This window comes from Hetaerina americana, unplaced genomic scaffold, assembly GCF_022747635.1.
Source record: "Hetaerina americana unplaced genomic scaffold, ioHetAmer1.1.p SCAF_2, whole genome shotgun sequence".
Lineage (NCBI taxonomy): Eukaryota > Metazoa > Arthropoda > Insecta > Odonata > Calopterygidae > Hetaerina > Hetaerina americana.
Window position 1 is genome coordinate 28,047,949 of NW_027286763.1, and position 19,014 is coordinate 28,066,962.

Consider the following 19,014-nt stretch of genomic DNA (forward strand, 5'->3'; position numbering starts at 1 on the left):
CTAGTAGTTACTTAATTCTTCTGGAATAAAATACTTGACTGACTAAAATCACTAACTATTTTTCACAGTAAAAAGATAACTGTATAGGAAAAAACCAGATTCATCCAAAGTTTATTTGGAAGTTTGGCTCCCAAGTTTCTTGTGCTAAAATCCTATTTTCATGATTACAACGTAAAAGTGCACAAAAAACTGGTGTCATGTCCGGTTGCTTATTTGTTACATTAGGCAGTTTTATTTTTAAAAACTCAAGTGTAAATGAAGAGATGTGACTTTTGAAAATACTGATGTAATCTGCCAACATTTCACTTCTTCATCCTGGTTTCTTTTTTTTGCTGTGCCGCGGAGCTACAGGCTTTTATTGTACAATATTGGTGCCATAGAAAATTTACCACAGCCCAAAAAATGTATAAATGATTGAAGTGAACCCACTTAATCAGGACAACTATTGTTTTTGTAAAAGACATCAATGCATCTTTTTCTGACGGTTCTTTTATGCCATATAAGTCTTGAGCCACTGTCTTTTTCATCCCCTAATTCTTATCATTTTTCTATTGAAATGGCATCAGATTGTCCCTCTTGAGCCAGCGGAGGGTTTTCTTTCATTATTAGTGTCACCCTTGAGGTGGACACAAAATTTTGCAGTTTACAACCTACCTTGGTATTCTGCTAAAAATTCCTTCTCCTAATACACTAAGAGACTGCTGTTGCATTGTTGTCTCCCTACCATGCGTGCCATTTCCTCAATATAATTCACGCAACATATTTAGTATTTTTCCTATTTTCTCAATTTAAATGCAAATTTTATAACATTTGTAATTGAACACTGATGCCCATTGGCATAATGGCTCCCTGCTCTGGCAGATACTGGTGTCTGCCGAAAAATTTGTCAATGCCATGTGATGCTTCTGTTGTGTTCAGTTGTTGCATGCTAGTCCACGGTGGCCACAGGGTAAGGCTACTGACCTTAGCAATTAATATTACATGAATTAATATATTTTTGTGGGGAAATACAGAATTTGTTACTTATAATATTCAGAGGCTCTGGTGTGATGATATATTGATTTTGTTCTATGAATTAAAAGAATACAGAAATAGACCCAAAGTGAGGAATTCATCCAAAATATAACATTCAAAAGAATGCGACAAAAACTGAAGCTATTATGCGTAAAGAGGAGGGACTTTAGTCTTTAGAAAAGAAATAGAAATACACCAATTGTGAATAACTGGGCGTGTATTTTAATTTCATAAGCAACAAAGAAGGTCAAGTTTGTGTTGAAAGCATTCAGATGACAGAAGAAGTGATTCACAAACAAATCACGGTTAATTGGATGGATTTTATAAGGAAACAGATGGAGACAAGTTTCATAGCTGTAGAGTTAGCATAAATTTCCCAATATACATGAGTACATAGAGGTATAAGAAATAAAAGGTGCTGACATAGTTTGGCTTTCAATGCACATCACTTCTACTTTCATCTTTGTTTTAAACAAAGTGTTGCTCATTATGAATAATATTAATTATTTTTTCCTTGCTCATTCACTTTTCAAAATACTATCGGCCGTATCCTTAAATAGCAGGTTAGGTTTTTTTATGCCTATTTCAAATCTTTTCTTTTTCTTTCATTCAGAACTAATTTCATGCTTTTTCTTTCAGTTGAAATCTTAATTAGTTAGTAATATTGATTGATAAAATCATTGATGTATCCTGGCAACTGTTCTCATTTTTATCATGAAAAAATTTTCTGTTCCTTGTGCCGGACTTCCATGGTTTCAAATATAATCCCTTTGTAAGATTTCCTAATCAATCACAAGGTTTACTCTATTTGGAGAGACTTGGTTTACGGTGTTTTCTACCGAACTATGTACTCGATGTTCTTTCTCTGATAACCTTGATGTTCTTACTCTGATAACCTGTTGTGTAGGGGTACTGCAAAGGTGATAATCCTAGGTGGTGAGGTCTTAGAGTAATGTCAATGGAGAAACCCTGCCAGAAGGCAGTGGTAATAATTGCTCTTCGGCATATGACCGTTATCTCTCTGATGGCTGTAAATAGTGAACACAGAGCAATTGATCTCTCCAGCTTAGCAAATTTCCTTTTCCACAAAGGCAATAATACTCAAATGCAACCAAATAAATTTCCGTTGTTTTTATTCGATCTATATCCTGAATGGTTCATTGCTGAATGTCAGCCATTAGTCACATAGCTTTCCATGGAATTATGTATCTCAATATAAATTAGCGTTAATGATCAGTTTACAGAAAATATTGGCATTTAAAAAAAATTCAGTGATCCCCATTTTCAATGTTACCTGTACTTCGGTACGTAGAACATTTTCGAAAGTTGATTCCTAATTCTTGACCATAAGCATACATGACACTTTCGGCCTGTTATTCCACAATTCATTGTACATGCAAGACTCTCTCTAATTGTGGCGACTCCAGCCCTTAACATAACTTTGCTCTCTCCATTCAGGATGAGGAGGACATCGGGAGCAAGACGATGGTGCAATACCCAGGGACCTTGGTTCCTTCAGGCACCAACAGCCAAGGGGGGGAGGGTGATGGTGCCGATGGCATGACTGGTACTAGTGATTTGGTGGATGGTGGCACAATGATAGCACACGACACAGGCACCCTGGTTGCCATGGCACTGGACACAATGGTGATCAACAGTGATGACGGTACGGAGGGGGGTGGCCAGGGAAGTGGAGATGGGGAGCTGGCCATGCCCACGGATGGCGAGATGGACGAGGAGTCAACGATGAAACGTGAGTGACAAAGGGAATGATGTTCCATGAAAACAAGAGCTTGTTTGATGGGAAGCATGAAGTGACAGCTATGAAGTACAGCAATTGTAATAGCAGGGAATAATCTAATAGCAACACCATTAATAATAATGAGGAATGGAAAAATAAAAGTTAAATATTTTGGTAGTGATAGAGGGAGCTGGGATGAGAATGTTTGAGCTATACACTAGAACGATGTCAATGTGTAGTCTGCTTCCAGATTTTGACTTGACAGTGAATTCAAGGTATCTAATGTCTCAGGGCGTTTTGTGGGAATCTTTATTTCTTCAGGGAAAAAAATCTGGTAATCTGTCTCTAATATGGGAAGTTTTATCTCACCAGAATGAGAGGTCATCATCCACACATTAAAATCACATGTGCAAAGTATCATTTGAGTAAAGGTAAAGCAAACATTTTTGTAGTTATTGCTGCCTAGCAGTGCCATTCGAAAATGTACCATGTTGAATTAGAGCTGACACGACAACCACTTTGTGGTCGCTTGATGGGCCAATTGGCATGGTGTGCCCTTTAATGTATACCCCTTGGGATCATTTTTTCTCATTTTATATTTAATTTAACATTTAAATGATTAAATAATTTCCCCTGCTGACTGGACTCTGTTTAAATAATTAGATAGATAACAATGACAGTTTTGCCCTTCTCTTAGAATATCTGGAAACCAGGTTTTTAGAATCAATTAATCTAATGAGAGAGTCTTCAATTGGTGGAGCAATTCAGAACATGAACCTTGTAGAATGATATTAAATGCAAATCAAAATTAGGGATTTTATGATAATATTATTGCTAAACTTGGATTAGTTTTCAAATCTTGATCAACTAAGTAATACACGATAGAATAAAATGCATCTCAACTAGTAGTGCTTCCCTATTTAATATTTTGTGTACTTGTGAATTGTCATTCAATAATGCCTTTAGGCTAGTTCCATGTGGTCATAGATGGATTTAAATTTCCCAGAGAGCCTCCCTCAAGTAGGAGGGAGGGAGAGGGGAAGGGGAAAAGAGAAACTCCTGAATCTGATGGGTGAGCCGTTTGTTACAGTCTAGGAAATCTTTAGAAAAATTTGAGAAAAATCTGAAATTTAACTGGCACATTTTGATAAACCTAGTGGGGCTGTACTATTATTACGTTAACATCTTTCAGGTTTCAAGCCCAAACACACTTCTCCCAGTCAATTATTCCCCTATCCCTGCATTCAGTCAACACCACAGGTTTATTTTTTCGTTATGGTCATTAGTTCTTCAATTTGGGCATGTATAATTGATTGTGCCAAAATTTGCTTGTGATTTTCATATTAAACTCTCTTCCAAAGTCATTGTATTGTTTTGAGAGATAGTTGAAGCTGATACTTTGTGGAAATCCATTTTTAAAGCATGAAGGAAGAATCAATAAGATTTTGGGTTTCCACAGGAAAGAATTTATTACTGTCAAATTGTTTTGCTAAGCTGTAGCATCATCTGGACATTCTGTAGTGGAACCAGTTGACCGTGATAAATTATTTCCCATGGAAATGCAAAGTCTTATTGATTCTTCCTTTATACTTCATTGTATTGCATAAAATATCTTTTAGTATTTACCTTTCTTCCTTTGCAGTTTTGAAGCATACAGAAATTTTGTATTAATGGTATTCACAATTTTACCACTAATGATGCTGTCTGAACTATGCTGCTTGTTTGCAATTCTGAAGCCAAGCTGTTCACATTAATTTACTTGGTGTACGAGGGCGGTTCAATAAGTACCCGTGTTAGAAATGAAGAAACCATTTTTTCAAAAACATTTTTTTTATTTTTCAACATCGTCCCCTTTTAGTAAGATACTCTTCTCCGAACGTCTCGGCGATAATTTCCTCGTTTGAGTTAAATTTTTTTCCCATGAAACATTTCTTCATGTTAGGGAATAAGGAAAGGTTGCAGGGAGCCAGATCTGGTGAATACAGGGGGTGTGGCAGCAATTCATAACGTAGTTCATGCACCTTGGCGGCGACAACTCTGGATGACAGCCGGATCAGCTTGTTGTCTGCCATGAGCAATCGCAGCACCCATCGGGCCGACAATTTTTTCATCTCCAACTTCTCATGTAAAATATTAATTGCCATTCTGGTCGACAAACCCACGGCCTCTGCTACATCGCGCACTTTTGTTCGTCAATCAGCGAAAATCATGGCGTAGACTTTTTGAATGATTTCCTCGGTAACCATGTCTGCCGGGCATCCTGGTTGCTCCTCATCAAAAACAGATGTTCGCCCAAGTTTAAATTTGTTGAACCAATATCTAACTGTGGTCATAGATGGCGAAGTGTCCCCATACATAGCATCCAACTTTGCTTTTGTCTCCTCACATTTCTTCCCATCCAAAAACAAAAAGCAAATTACCGGACGATACTGCTCTTTTTCCATCATAGCAAAAATCACAAAACACGTCCTACTCGAATGGCTGCCAAATCCAAACTAACCTTAAATCAGTCTGAAATTTGTTTCACCTTCGTTTGATAAATGGCAGCACACGATGATAACATAAACTTCCCTCAGGAATGCCCTTAGTTGTCAAACACGGGTGCTTATTGAACCACCCTCGTATCATTTATCCTTGACATTGAAGGTATATTTTTGAAATTGTTCCAAATTTATAACTCCAGAAATTTGCAAAATTTTCCTAGTCCCTGGAAGTACATATGATATTTAAAATTGTGAAAATATTTGAAAAATCCATCAGGGAAAGGCATAATTAGTGGGGTCATTGATGATGAAATAATGTGCATCCAAGTTTTTAACTGCATTGGGGCAATGGAAAAGTTAATAGAATCAGGGAAAATATTTTGTAAATAGCAGGGAAATGTAAATTACAATAAAATGAATAAAGAGTTTAAGTGCTTGCATCAATAATTGTGACTGGACCTCCCCTACTCCCTCTTCCATGGTGTGCACATGACCTCTTTACCTTTCCACTGAGGAGATATTTATTACCTCTCAGATTAAAACTTACAATCCCGTGCAAGAAATACATGCTGTGGTTACAATTCATATTTATATTGGCCATAATAAGAAAATTAAAACACAATTCAGTGATTGTCATTGATAAGTAATTATCCAAGGTCCTTTATTTTTGGTATTTTTCATTTCCATGTTTGCTGCATGGCCACCTTGCAGAAATCAGGGTGTTGTAATCAGTTTGGTTAGTGTTAATGGATAGGCTGCCATTACTTAACTGGCTTTCAAGAATTTTGACATCTTGCAGTTTAAATTTTGGGAATCAAATGGATGCAGTGGCTAATGCACTGGCTTCCAACCCCAAGGACCTGGGTTTAAATCCTGGCAATGGTGAAATTTTTCATTGGTATCGCAACCCTTAGTTGGCTGACATATGAAGATAGCAGGTGGAGTATGCTGTTTGTTATATGGGATGTTAAACTCCTTCCTGTCTTATGTTAAGAGTTGGCTATAGCAAATGATTAGTTTCTCTCTACCTTTCCCCTCCCCTCCAAGCGTTTCACCTCCCCCTAGTTACTTACCCATGCACTGTGTATTTGAGGAGTCTGTTTGTTGCCCCTCTGCCCCCAACGGGCTTAATTTAAGGTAATACAATTTTAAACTGTCAGATTTTCTCATTTTCATTCTTTGTCCACAGGGCATGACACAGGACCTGGTGAATCGGGGAAGAAGTACCGACCACTGTTCCTCGATCATTTTGACAAGAAGGAGGCAGAAAACCTCAAGGTTAGTCATAATTTCAGGATAAGTGTGAGTCTTCTAGCTTGGTTGTTCAACATATCTGTTGCGTGCTGTTGCTGATATTTACTATAAATATGAATCCCTTGACGTGATGTAAGGGCTTGTGCTTACCAATGACCCCTAGAGCTATGCTGGTGGGAGTGATGATAATTGCTCCTTGACAACCAGACATGCAGCATCTCCTCCCCAGTGAGGTGGCTGCAAAGACCCCAGTGGCATTCATTGAGTGATGGCGTCACATTAAAAAACTATTGAGGAAGGCAACGGGAAACCCTAAATTATTCATCCCATGATTTTTATGATGGGCAGTAGAGTAAAAATGAGTCCTGGCCTCTAAGGGGCTCTGCCCAATTGGCATTCTAGATCCAAGAGAGATGTAAGGAATATATGGAAAAATTATGTGGTAAAGACATAAGCCCCGCTAGCCGAGACATAAAAAGAGAATATGATGGAGATTAGGATAGCTTAGGATCAAGCATACTTGATGGCAAGAGAGGTGGGGCACCAAGAAAATCGAAATCAAAGAAGGTTGTGGGAGGGGACAACATAACCCATGGAACTACTTAAACATTTAGGAAAACATAGGAGGAAGAGTTTTCATGGTTTAATTGGTAGCACGAGGGTGGAATTTGCCAGGAAGATTTTGTCAGATCAGTGTTAGCTCCTATTAAAAAAAAAGTGAAATGCAGCTATATGTGAGAACTACAGAATGCTAAATCTGATTTTGCGTGTATCAGAAGTCATTTCCAGGATCAACAACAAGAGGATGAAGATCAGGGCAAAATATTACTCAGGAGATAATTAATTTGTGTTCAGGAAGGAGAGAAACATGTGGGATGTCATTGCAGTAATGAGGTCACAAATAGAGAGGAACATAGAATTCAATCTGGATATATTTATCTGTTGCATAGATTTCAACCAGGCACTAGATAGTGTGAATTGAGAAAAACTAATGAATGTTTTGCAAACTATAGGAGTAGCTTGGAGGGATATGAGGCTAATCCACCACCTGTTTATGTCTCGGACTGCTCAGGTGTGAGTGGCAGGTGGAGAGTCCTGATGGGAAGTTTAAGAATGCCAAGTAACATAGGGTTGTCTATTATCACCTGGGCTTTTCAGCATAAAATTGGAGGAAATGGTAAAAGAGGCATGGGAAAGTCTAGAGATAGGAATGAAAATCGGTTTCAATTTCATTAAATCAGTTAGCTTTGCAAATGATCAAGCTCTTGTTTGTCAGTCAGCCAAGGGGCTGACAAGCATTGTTGAGTTTATTGGAAAGTCAGTGGAATAGGTACATGGGATAAGAATAAAAGTAAACAGAACAATGGTTATTAGTTTTTCAGTTAGCTTTGCAAATGATCAAGCTCTAGTTTGTCAGTCAGCCAAGGGGCTGACAAGCATTGTTGAGTTTATTGGAAAGTCAGTGGAATAGGTACATGGGATAAGAATAAAAGTAAACAGAACAATGGTTATTAGTTTTTCAAGAAAGAGAAAAGCTATGATAAGAATTAAAATTGGAGCTCTTAAACTTGACCTGGTGAAACAGTTTACCTAACTCGTGTTTTGATTGAAAGTGGTCAAAGTAGTAGAGGCATATGCATTGCATTAGGTAGGCAAAGAATTTTTTACAAGAAGGAGGATATTGATGGCAGGGACGTTGAGTAAGGATGTCAAAAAACGGCTTGTCAAAACTTTGATCTGGAGTTTGGTGTTCTACAGTGTGGAATTGATTGTAGTCTCTATGAATGTGGATATGTAAGAGCATGGAAAAGATGAAATATACAAAATGGAAAACAACCAAGGAAGTGCTAGGCATGGTGGAGGAGCAGAGCAATAGTTGGGAAAAATCAAGAGAAAGCAGGAAAGGTGGGTTCAGAGCATTTTAATTGGCAATTAGATGTGACTGTGATAGAGCGGAGAATGTTAGTGAGGAATGTGCAGGAATAGGATATGCATGTCAGATGGAATGATGGGAGAAAGCAATATCCAGGATTGACCATTGTAGAGGCTATTTCCACCCTATGTTACTGTTTTCGTTCTCAAAGGTGCTGAATGAGTAGTATTATCTAATATATATATATATATATATATATATATATATATATATATATATATATATATATGTATATATTTGTTCGCTAATGATAAAGAACACTGGCATGTGCCAAATGGGCCCTCGGGCAAGTTGCTATGAAACCAGAATTTTCACTTGGAGGATGAGTTGAGTCACTTAAGAATGTTGGGTATGTTAGGTTAATTTTTGGGTGCATCATTGATCAGCCGCAGGTGGTACGAGGCGGTAATGGGCATAAGGCGGAGAGGCGTGCCCAGCAGAGGTCATCGTCATCCCCACCGCCCTCCCCGCCCCTCCCCCCATCACCGCACCACGGCACGCCGCGGCCCCCGGCACCACCTCAACACCCGGCTCCTCCTCCGCTGACGCCCGAGGAGCGCAAGCGTTTCCAGAGTCACCTCCAGCGCCAGCTGCACCAAATCTCAGGGGCACCACCTGGTATGGGGCTGGGGGTGGGGGCTGCCATGCTGGCCATGGCTGTGGCCCCCGGGGGGGCACAGCAGCCGCCTCAGGCCATGCACCCCTTGGCAGCAGCCATCCAGGCACCACCACGGCACGACAACCAGGCCAAGTTCCAGAGGGCATTTGCCGATGGGGACTTTGAGTTTGTGAGCACTCTTCTTAATTATAACATCGTACTTCCTGTCAGCTGCATGGTGTTATGAATGACCACTCAGAAGCTCTCCCCCCGCTCAGCTCCATGAGCAAATAAATCCCATGCAGCAGTCGTTGCTTCCACTGAGCTTTCCTCTGCAAACCAAATAATGTTTTCATTTTCTGCTTCCTGAGAGACTGCTTTAAAATTTAAATGTTCTTGAAAGTACAGTTTTGTGTAAATTTTCCCGCTTTAAGTTGTGTCATCCAAGATATGTCTAACATACTCATGTATGTATTTGATGAAACAGGTCAGAAATTGGAAACTTAGGGGTCCTTTGGTTGATCTTTTTTGAGTGTTCCCATTATACTGTATGTTCTCGAGTCACTCGCCATTAAATTCTCAGTAACATGAATCTCATTGACACCAATAAAGGAATTCATATGAATGAATTTTCCTGATAAATTATGAGTAATATGTATGCTGTTAGTTGCTCATTTATTTTCAGTACCGATTTTTCAGTGCAACAGTTTCTGTATAGGTATTCATTTATTCCTTGCATTAGGGTTCTGAAGTTTAGTTTAATGATAAAGCACGTGCATATTTTTGAATTGTTACCGTCATCTCTTAATTATTTCCTGGATGAAGAGATTACGCATTCATATGATGATCAATTTTAATCTTTAAAAAAATGTTAATTTGTTCTGCTAGTGCTTTAAATGCAAGTTATCATAATATTGCCTTAGGGTAGTATGTACTAATGCACATGTGCTATGGTGGCTCTGTAGGAAGAGCTAAGTTAACTCACCCATTCAGTTGAAATGTGTTGTGTTGGCTGTTGGTTGACTGCTGCTGGAGAGAATGGGGTGCTTCTGATTTCTATTTAAAGCATTTATCCTTCCCTCCCATTTCTATGTTTGTAGCTAAAGTTCTTAAGCTATGAGGACCTTCAACAACGAATGGCAAACTTGGACTCTGAGATGGAGAGGGAAATAGATGAGTTGCGTCGACGCTATCAGACCAAGAGGCAGCCCATATTGGACGCCATGGACCAGAAGAGGAAGCGACAGCAGAACTTCTAATTTGCTTTGCCCATTTGGTATGGACTGGTTGAATACTCAACAGAGGGGAGGGGTTGCTTGGCAAGCGTGAATGGTGGCACTGCCAAGGTCTCCAGTCATTTAACAATCCATGTCCCTTGGCATGACCAGTATCATCTGCAGCTGGAGTCATCTGTACATACTAATAGATAGCTACCTTGGTTTTACTTCTAAGGCCACGGAGTGAGTCGAGGTAAGCCGTGATTCCTTTGGGTGGCAAAATGGCAAGAGGTGTGGTTGACAAGCAGTGCTCTCGCCACTTTTGGCCACAAAATGGCTGTTGTAATGGTTGACCTTTACCCCAGTACCTCAAACCAAGATTATTATTCATAGTCTCTATTTTTCAATATTAGTTGTGTATACAGTGGCACTCTATATATGCAAGCAGGGTTCACAGGTGATCAGATAGGGGAATCACCTTCTATGCATAAAATTAATGCAGGGATTCTGTACCTGATATGCAGAACTTATGCTCAAATGAGTTTCAAGGACGTCTTGTTGCCTTAGTTGGGGGTGTCTGAATTTCAGTGTGTGTGGTCTCTTGTGAGAGGTGGGCATCTCAAACACAGTCATTGATGGTGATTGGATGGAGTTGGTTTTGTTCATTAATCAGAAGTGAGTGTAATATGTTCCTATGGAAATGGTTTGAAGCAGGGCCATCTCTTGTTCAAAGGAACTAGATTTAGGCCATGCGTTGTAAGCGTGTCCATTATTACCTTGGCCGCTTCACTACAAGAGCAATAACCGTGGAGTCATTGAGTTGATTCCATACTTTTTTATTGCCAGTATGCGTATGCATTTTATCTTCTGTGTTGATAACGTAATTACAGTACAGTAATTACTGTGAGTACTTTTGCTGACCTTCATAGATTGTAGTGGTTGCTCTGATTGGAGTTGGCCATAAGAAGTTGAAAAGTTGACATCAGGCCTGCAATTAGCCAACCACAAACTACACTTACCCCAAAATTTCAACTAATTTAACTAATTTCATTAAATTGAAGTAATTTCAAGTAATGATGTGCTAGTGGTGTAACATTTAAATGTCATTCCTATGGTCTCAAATCTTTGTTCTCAGTTATATTATTTTTGTTTATTTTCCTATTCAAACTCTTAATATTCCAGGTAAAACTCACATTTTTGGCATTACGTACCATGTAAAGTAGTAGTAGCTATTATACGGTCTATACTCTTATCTATAGGGTCAACCGACAGCTGAGGTCATTTCCACCTTCAGGGATTGATGTGGGTAATTTAGAAGGGGTAGGATATTGAGGGAATGGAGGAAGGGAGGTGAGAAACCCAGCATCAGCATTAGCCTACTCTGAAGGAAAGGCTCCAAATCATTCACAGTTTAACATCCCGACCCAATGGATGGCATACTGCACTTGCAGTGCTCTCCACAAAGCACTCGAAATAGGAAGGGAGGGGTACCCATATGGAATTCAAACCTGGGCCCTTGTGGTAGGAAGCCAGTAAACAGCCATCACGCCATCTTGCTGCCTCCACCCATATTATGTACAATCTATTTCAATTAAACTATTCTAGAGAAACAAAGTTAAATAATTATGCATGAAGCACTTCCTTACATGCTTGACATTTATTAGTCTCAGATGTAATATTCTTTTGATAATCTTCATCTAGTTTAGTTACCTCACATAGTCAATTGCCTTTGCAAGGAAAATATCTTGATGTATGAACCTCTTAAATTTATCCATCAGCATTCATGAAGCATCCTCTGTGAGTGCTTAGGCTCTGTGCTAGGTATTGTCATTGACAACTAGACAAAAGGGCAGTTCATGTGGATGTATGCTGCATGCAATGTGCTCAGTATTTTGCATATTTAGTGAGTTAAACTGCCTTTTTTTCTTTAGTAATGGATAAGGTGCAAAATAGTGGCATTCAAAATTAAGGGAGGTTCATTCACATTATCCTTTTAAATTTAAAATACTTTGGCACATTATTTGCAATATGCCGAAATGTGATGTAAGCCATTATTGAGAATTTAAGACACTTCCATGAAATGAAGGGTAAATGCATCCCATCAATTTTGGTTGCTAAAGAGGAAACATAATCTCAATTGCTCTTAAACAGTTGTATCTATGTAGGTTGCAATATACATGTGCATAATTCTTTAGTAGTAGAATCTCTAGTCCAGGGAGAATAGTAGTAAAATTTCTAGTAAGGGCATGGGAATGAACATTGGATGAATGAATGTCACCCACTGAATGTCACCCACTGAATGTCACCCAGGGTCATTATAAGGAGCTTTGAAATGATTCAAGGCTTTTGACCATTTTTTCTTCAGTTTAAGTAATGGTAGACATATATATTTCTGTTTCTTGTGGGTCAAGGGATAGCAGGATGCACGCTGAATGACATGGTTGGAAAGGGCCCATGTATTTTGGAAAACCAATTGTTGCCTGCTCTTTTTTATCATACAACATACGTTTGCAACTGATGCTTTCCACTTATTTTGATAGGTTTTGATGGGTGGAGGAAAGAATGACAGATTCATGTCATGATTAATAAGTGTGTCAAGTCTATACATAACCAACTATTGTAAAACCTTGTTATTTTGATGCAACTTAATTTTAAATATCATGTTATCTGAAGCTAAGAGCACCCCAACCATGCATCCTGGCCAATCCTGTTTGGCTTGTCACTTGAGAATCCCACTGAATGTCACCCAGGGTCACCTCCCTCTCCTCCAATATATCCTTCAAGTCCCCTTTTCTGTGCTCGGGATGGACTTTTTCCTCTTTTTTGCTTCACATGTGGCCTCAAGGGGCTTCTCCCTTGATAGGAGGCCTCCTCAAACAAGGCTAACCCCTTTAATTTCAATGCCCCAAATAGGGTGTTCTGGAATTACTCATTTCATTTGAACATTTCGTGAAGAACTTGGGAAAAGAACCAGATTTTTTTAAACAGCTGGGAGTGTGCTATGCTATTGGGAGTTGAGGAGGACAGGATATCCCATCGTTGAGATGCCAATTTGTGCTTGGTACCTTAGACCTTTGTGCATACGGACTTGGGCAAAAGCCAAAACTGTAGGAGGCCCAACTTTTGTGATGCCGGTGATATGCAAAGCAATAAGGGATGATTTAGTATAAGTACTTTCAGATTTCAAAACTTTGGAAGAAAACGTGGAAGTAGGTGGTGTGTTTGTTGGGAAACTAAGGAAAAGTTGGGAATAGGGCTCTGTGAGGTGAGTGATCAGCAGTGTCCAGTGGGATTATAATAGCCTTTACCCAGAATTATAAGTGCCAATCGGCTGTAAGTTGGGGTTTTTCTTGCCAGTTATTGAGTTTTTGTGATGGTGTGGACGTTGAAGGCAGAGGATAATAATTCTAAAGAGGTGTTGAGCTAGACCATTGTGTCCTCCACTGGTGTGCCCCCCTGATTGTAATCAGGATTGTAGGATCCATGGCACTCAGAGATCCAACATAGCCACGCACATTTTTGGAGTATTTCCAAATGGAGTGGGTGAACCACCATCTCCAGATCTCCTTGAAATCATTTGACAACTTGGTTTCTGTTCACGGATTGCCCATTATCCTCGCTTCCTAAGTATGCTTGCCCTGCCACTCACAATTCATGTCAACTTGCCTGGAGGGTGAATGTAGTGAGGGTAAGCATCTTGATGGGAGCATTGCCAGTGTTTTCGGCCTCATATGGGTTGGAAGGGGCATGTGTGTGGGCTTAGGAGGAAGGGAATGGCCAATTAGCATTGTCTTTGTGGGGGGATGAGAGTGGCCTATCTGAAGCAGCGAGGGGGAGACCACGTTACACTAGGTGAGCAATACCTTAATATGGTATGCCCATTGTGGTGGGAAATTGTGGCCAATACTCAAAGGCTGGTACTGACCGAGCAAGAGTATGTTGAAAGTTCTTTGTTAATAGGAATGCAAGACATTCTGTGAGAAGACTGAAGTATTTAACGAATTAGAAATTTGGTTTTGCAAGGTATAATTAATGTATGGATAGTATGTTTTTCATCGTTGTTTTCCCACCTGCTATCTGTTTTTCATTGGTTCACTTACTGTCTTGGTTGTGCCCGGGGCAGCATGGGGTGCTTGTGGAACGAGGGTTTGTTTCTCTTATGCTGCCAAGTGCACAGCTCTGCAACTGCATGAGATGTTTCAGGAGTGGAATGTGTTTGAGATGCCCAACCTAAGGGAGGGAGGCACTGTGTATTTTAATGCCTAATCAAATCTGATAGTAATACTAACGACAGTGGAACAACCACAACTATTTTTAGAATTACAATAATGTGCAATATTCTTAAAATACTTGTAAGTAATTGAAAAATTAACCTTTGACAGATAATAGAATCAAGGCCAAATGCTATGGGCATTGAGGAAGTTTTGACCTATCATTTTTTTTATATAGTCAACTAATGTCTAAGTACATTCAAGAAAGAAAAATAGCTGCATATTTTAGCAATAATCAACATGTAATGAGCCCATTGAAATTGCTCTGGTTCAAAAGGTGAAGATATTTTTAAATGGTGGCAGTATAGTTGCAAACATGTTTCTCCGATATTGTTTCATCTTTTTAGAGAAAAATATGGACAGGGATGCATCAGTCATGGCCTTCTTGACTACATAATCATGATCGTTGATTTTAATGCATTACAATAAGCGATTTGATATTTAAAAAGCATGGTACTCCATTGGGTAGGGCACTGGGCTACTGACTTGAGGGCCTGGGTTCAATTCCCAGGAATGCCTCTGGACATTCTTAGTTTCACCCAAGATTTGTGATTTTTCAGGTACCATATCTTTCTGGGAATCCTAGGCGGCCCAGGGAAAGGAAACTGAACTTCTGTGTTACTCATTTCATTTCACAAACTATTGGGCTAATTATTTGGTGAGCTCTGCACTAACTTATCAGCTCAACTTAAGGAACATTTGCTATGGTTCTGTTTTTGTGGTTGAGTAAAACATGCAGTCAGATTTATCAGCATGTAATTAGAAGGAACTTTTTCCCCCTTAAAATGACTGTATTTCATTTGATTCGCACAAGTAGTGTTATGGTTGTCCAAATTCCATGTACAGTGAGACTAGAGGTGGTGCGTGCAGCGTCTTAATAACTGAGGGTTTGATTTCCGATTGCTTGGAGCCCATCCTCGCTTTCCAGCTGTGATTTGACTTATTCTATGCTTTTGTTCTCCCTGCCAGCTATTGGTTTTACCATCATTCTTCAAACAGATTTGCCTTTAGCATTCACTTTTGTTTTTTAGCCTTGTTTTACGTGGAAGTACTCTTCACACTATAAAAAATATTTTCGATATGCACTGACAACCAAAGTCCAATGGATCCAGCTGGTGCAGTTAGAATTTTTATGTCTCAACGTTTCCATCTGGTGAGAGAGGGAGCATTGTTGAGAAGGGAGTAAATTGAGTTGTCTATTCCACTGTATAATGTGCATGCTTTCTTGTAACTCAGTTGTAAGGGCCCATGGATTTCTTACTGGCTCCACCATTGGTTCTGACTATTGAGACAGAGATGCTGTTTCAAGACAAAGTCTTTTCTAGACTTCCTATGTAATTTCTCCACAATTCCCTTTTTATGCATCTTTTTCTATCTGTTTTGCATAAACATTCCATTTTGGGTTAAAATTGTTGTTGTTTAACGTCGTTGAAAAAGCCTCTGTTGAATTTGGAATTATGCCAAGTGACTACAATTCCTTGCTATATAAAATCTGGAGGGATGGCATGCCTGTTAGTGTGCTCTGCTTTGTGGGGGGGCCTTGGACTTTCTGCAGGATAGCCTTGCCCCTCTGTGAGATCACTATTTCATGATTTTTTCTGAGTTGTGGGTTACGTGAATTTTCACACTTGCTTTGTTCGAAATATAAATCCATGAATGTTTGTTCTTCAAAACATTAGCATTTCTGCCGAAAGAGGGAAGAATATGATAAAATTATTTATATATTTAACTTCCTCGCGGCTATTATCATCACCTTCATCCATTATATTTCAAATGTTTGTGTTAGTTGTTAGTTTGACAAAAATGATACAATTTATTGATGGTTGGGAAAATTTTGCAAAACTACAGTTATAAAAGGTCACACAGCACAGGTTTTAAAAGATTAGTATCAGTATCATATGGTGAGTCAAAAGAAACAGTGACTCTTTTATGCTCAACAGGAAGGGGAGGGAAATAAGGAGAGATAACTGACACTGATATGTGGTTTTTGCTTAAAGGTTAGATACAAGTATTTATTGACAATGGTCACTTCAGGGTAATCAATTATTTTTATAATTTCTAGTTATTCTTTAGCACAATGCCAATTGTGGTTGCTAGTCATTGAAATTCTAGTCGTGCAACTTTATAACATAGGTTTTTACAATTTTTCCATCAATCAATGAATTGCAATGGATTGCCACATATTTTCACAGTAGTGAGTTGTATTTTGAAGTGTTGCTTTCATTTTCTTTTTTTTTTTTTTAATCGATCACCCTCCTGTTTCTCTCCTGAAAGTATTACTATACCCTTAATGCCTGATATTCCATGTCTTTCAGTTTGTGATGTTTGGCCCCTTACAATACTCATCTTAACTTTCCTGTTATACTTTGAAACCAAATAAATTTCGTTTTTATGAATTTTTTTGCCCCATTTTGTTATCTCTCTTCCGTTAACAATAATTTTATGCTGGGGATGAAACCATACCTTATATTTCCTACAGGCTTTACCTGTGGAAAATTAAAAGCTCTTTTAATATGGACCTCAAACAATTCCACAAAGTGAAGCCTGAAAGTGTAAAGTATATTTCTTTTCTTTAGTTTTTTCTTCTGTGAAGTTATTTGAGTTGTAACCTTCCATTAATGATTAAGTGTGTACCCCTCATACTCCAGTCCATTTTTTTGCTCCTCACTTACAGTATATTCTTTGCAAAAAAATGTGCGGGCAGGCAGGATAATGGTACACTTTGATACTTTAGTGTGCTCCGAATTAATTATCTCACATAACCAATTTTCAAAGGGCTCCCAGGTACAAATGGGCCTGCCTTAGAATTGCCTTGGTAATCAGTATTATTTACTGTGACTTGAATATGATCACTTTTTTGTGGAAAAGTGCTAATTTTTTAAAAGTACCATTATATATTCCTGTAATTTGTCAAAATCACCACAATGGTGCCATCTTGCCTTGGTGGTGACTCTAGTAATGCATTGACCAGATATTTACTCTCTACTCATGCATTTAGTTAGTGTTGGGTGTTCCTCCACTTCTGCTACCTCTAAGTCAACCCATGCTGCTTAAATTTAATGGCATTGAAGAGTAGTAATTACAGTTGCAGTTAAATTAGAATGGTTTTGGTTCAACTTGTGTTTCCACAAACACCATGTGCATTCACCTGTCAATTCAGTTGACCTCAGCTTGCATGCTGTGCAGTTGTCCTTATGGACGTGGAATGCATAGACATTTCCAGTTTTCAAACTCTTACACATGGAGAGGGGACAGATGATGGATGGCTCTTCTCTCAATCCAATGCTTGCCATGACCAAAGAGTTGTGTTGAACCAAGTCCTTAGGAAGGTCTTCAAACTGGCTGAAATGGCATCCTTGTTCTCATTGGTGTGCCTAAATGTTTGCAGGTCAAGTTTTTTGCACAATTATAGGATTCTACAAGTCAATTGGCTTCCTTCTTTGCCTTGATCGTGCACTTGTAGCTTGTCTTGGATGTTGTGTTTATTTCTTTCCGAGGGAGGCTTGAATTGCTTGGAAAAAACATTGCTGTGACTAACGCTGGTTATTGATTTTCAAAGCGAGACTTGATGCATTGCTCACTTAATAATTTTATTTGTCCTATGATTTATTTTGAAATTTTTATAAATTTACTTGGATTTTCAGCCAAAATATTAAAATACACACTCCTGGGTAAGCACGGATCATTTGACTGCTGACTGGAGGATCCTTTGTTCCAACCTGGGTGTAGCCTCAAGGACACATGCTTAATCCATTCCCTGTCAGCTGCCAGACCTTAATTGAAGGCCTCGTGGAAAGACTTAAACTCAAGCCCATGTTCCCAATTAAGCATCCTGTCAGGGTGTTTGTTTCATCAAATAGAATACCATGTATGCACCATGATTCCCACTTGTTAAGAGGGTGAGCCCTACCCTTGCATACCGAACTGACATTTGCTATAGCATGTTTGGACCTGGATATCACTCCTCCCTATTTCTGGCGAATTATTAGAAAGTATGGGGGAGGAGGAACTGTTTCACACCAAAATGTTAATGTTTTAAAAGAGAGCGGGATTCCTTTTAAAGAAGGCTCAAATATTTCACCTGCCACTAATTCTATCATGGAGTTCATGAATTGATGCTCTTTATGTGTTCACGTAAAGAAAATACGTCAAGGGATCAAATTAAAGTTGAAACAATCGAGAACATGGTAATGAAAGGTTGAAACTTGTGCTTGTTTAAATGTACTTTTTTATGCTGATAGGAATTCTTTCCCTAGATTCTTAAGTAAATACATCTGAGTGTTGATCACAATGAGCTTGCTACTTGCTTTATTTTTAGAAGTAGTTGTTACTGTAAAAAACTTCTCATCACAGGCATTTTAAGTTTTCCATTTAGTTTTAATTCATTTTATGCGTTGCCTTCATAAAATAAAACTTCATTAATTTTTCCCAAATGTCGTGTGCACATCTGTGCTTAGAAATGCCACATATATGTGTTCCTGACCACCGCTAAAGTTTGTGCTT

General features: G+C 38.9%; 1 protein-coding gene across 1 annotated transcript in view; it reads left to right on the plus strand.

Moving 5' to 3' along the window:
- hpo (serine/threonine-protein kinase hippo) overlaps positions 1–16,684 on the plus strand; it is a 29,349-nt gene extending 12,665 nt beyond the window's left edge. Inside the window, exons 7-11 of the mRNA XM_071585992.1 lie at positions 2,473–2,767; positions 6,428–6,516; positions 8,812–9,043; positions 9,140–9,213; positions 10,124–16,684. Of these exons, the coding sequence (XP_071442093.1) occupies positions 2,473–2,767; positions 6,428–6,516; positions 8,812–9,043; positions 9,140–9,213; positions 10,124–10,282 (849 nt within the window). The 3' untranslated portion in view covers positions 10,283–16,684. The remainder of the gene's footprint in view (positions 1–2,472; positions 2,768–6,427; positions 6,517–8,811; positions 9,044–9,139; positions 9,214–10,123) is intronic.
- Positions 16,685–19,014: the final 2,330 nt, after the last annotated feature.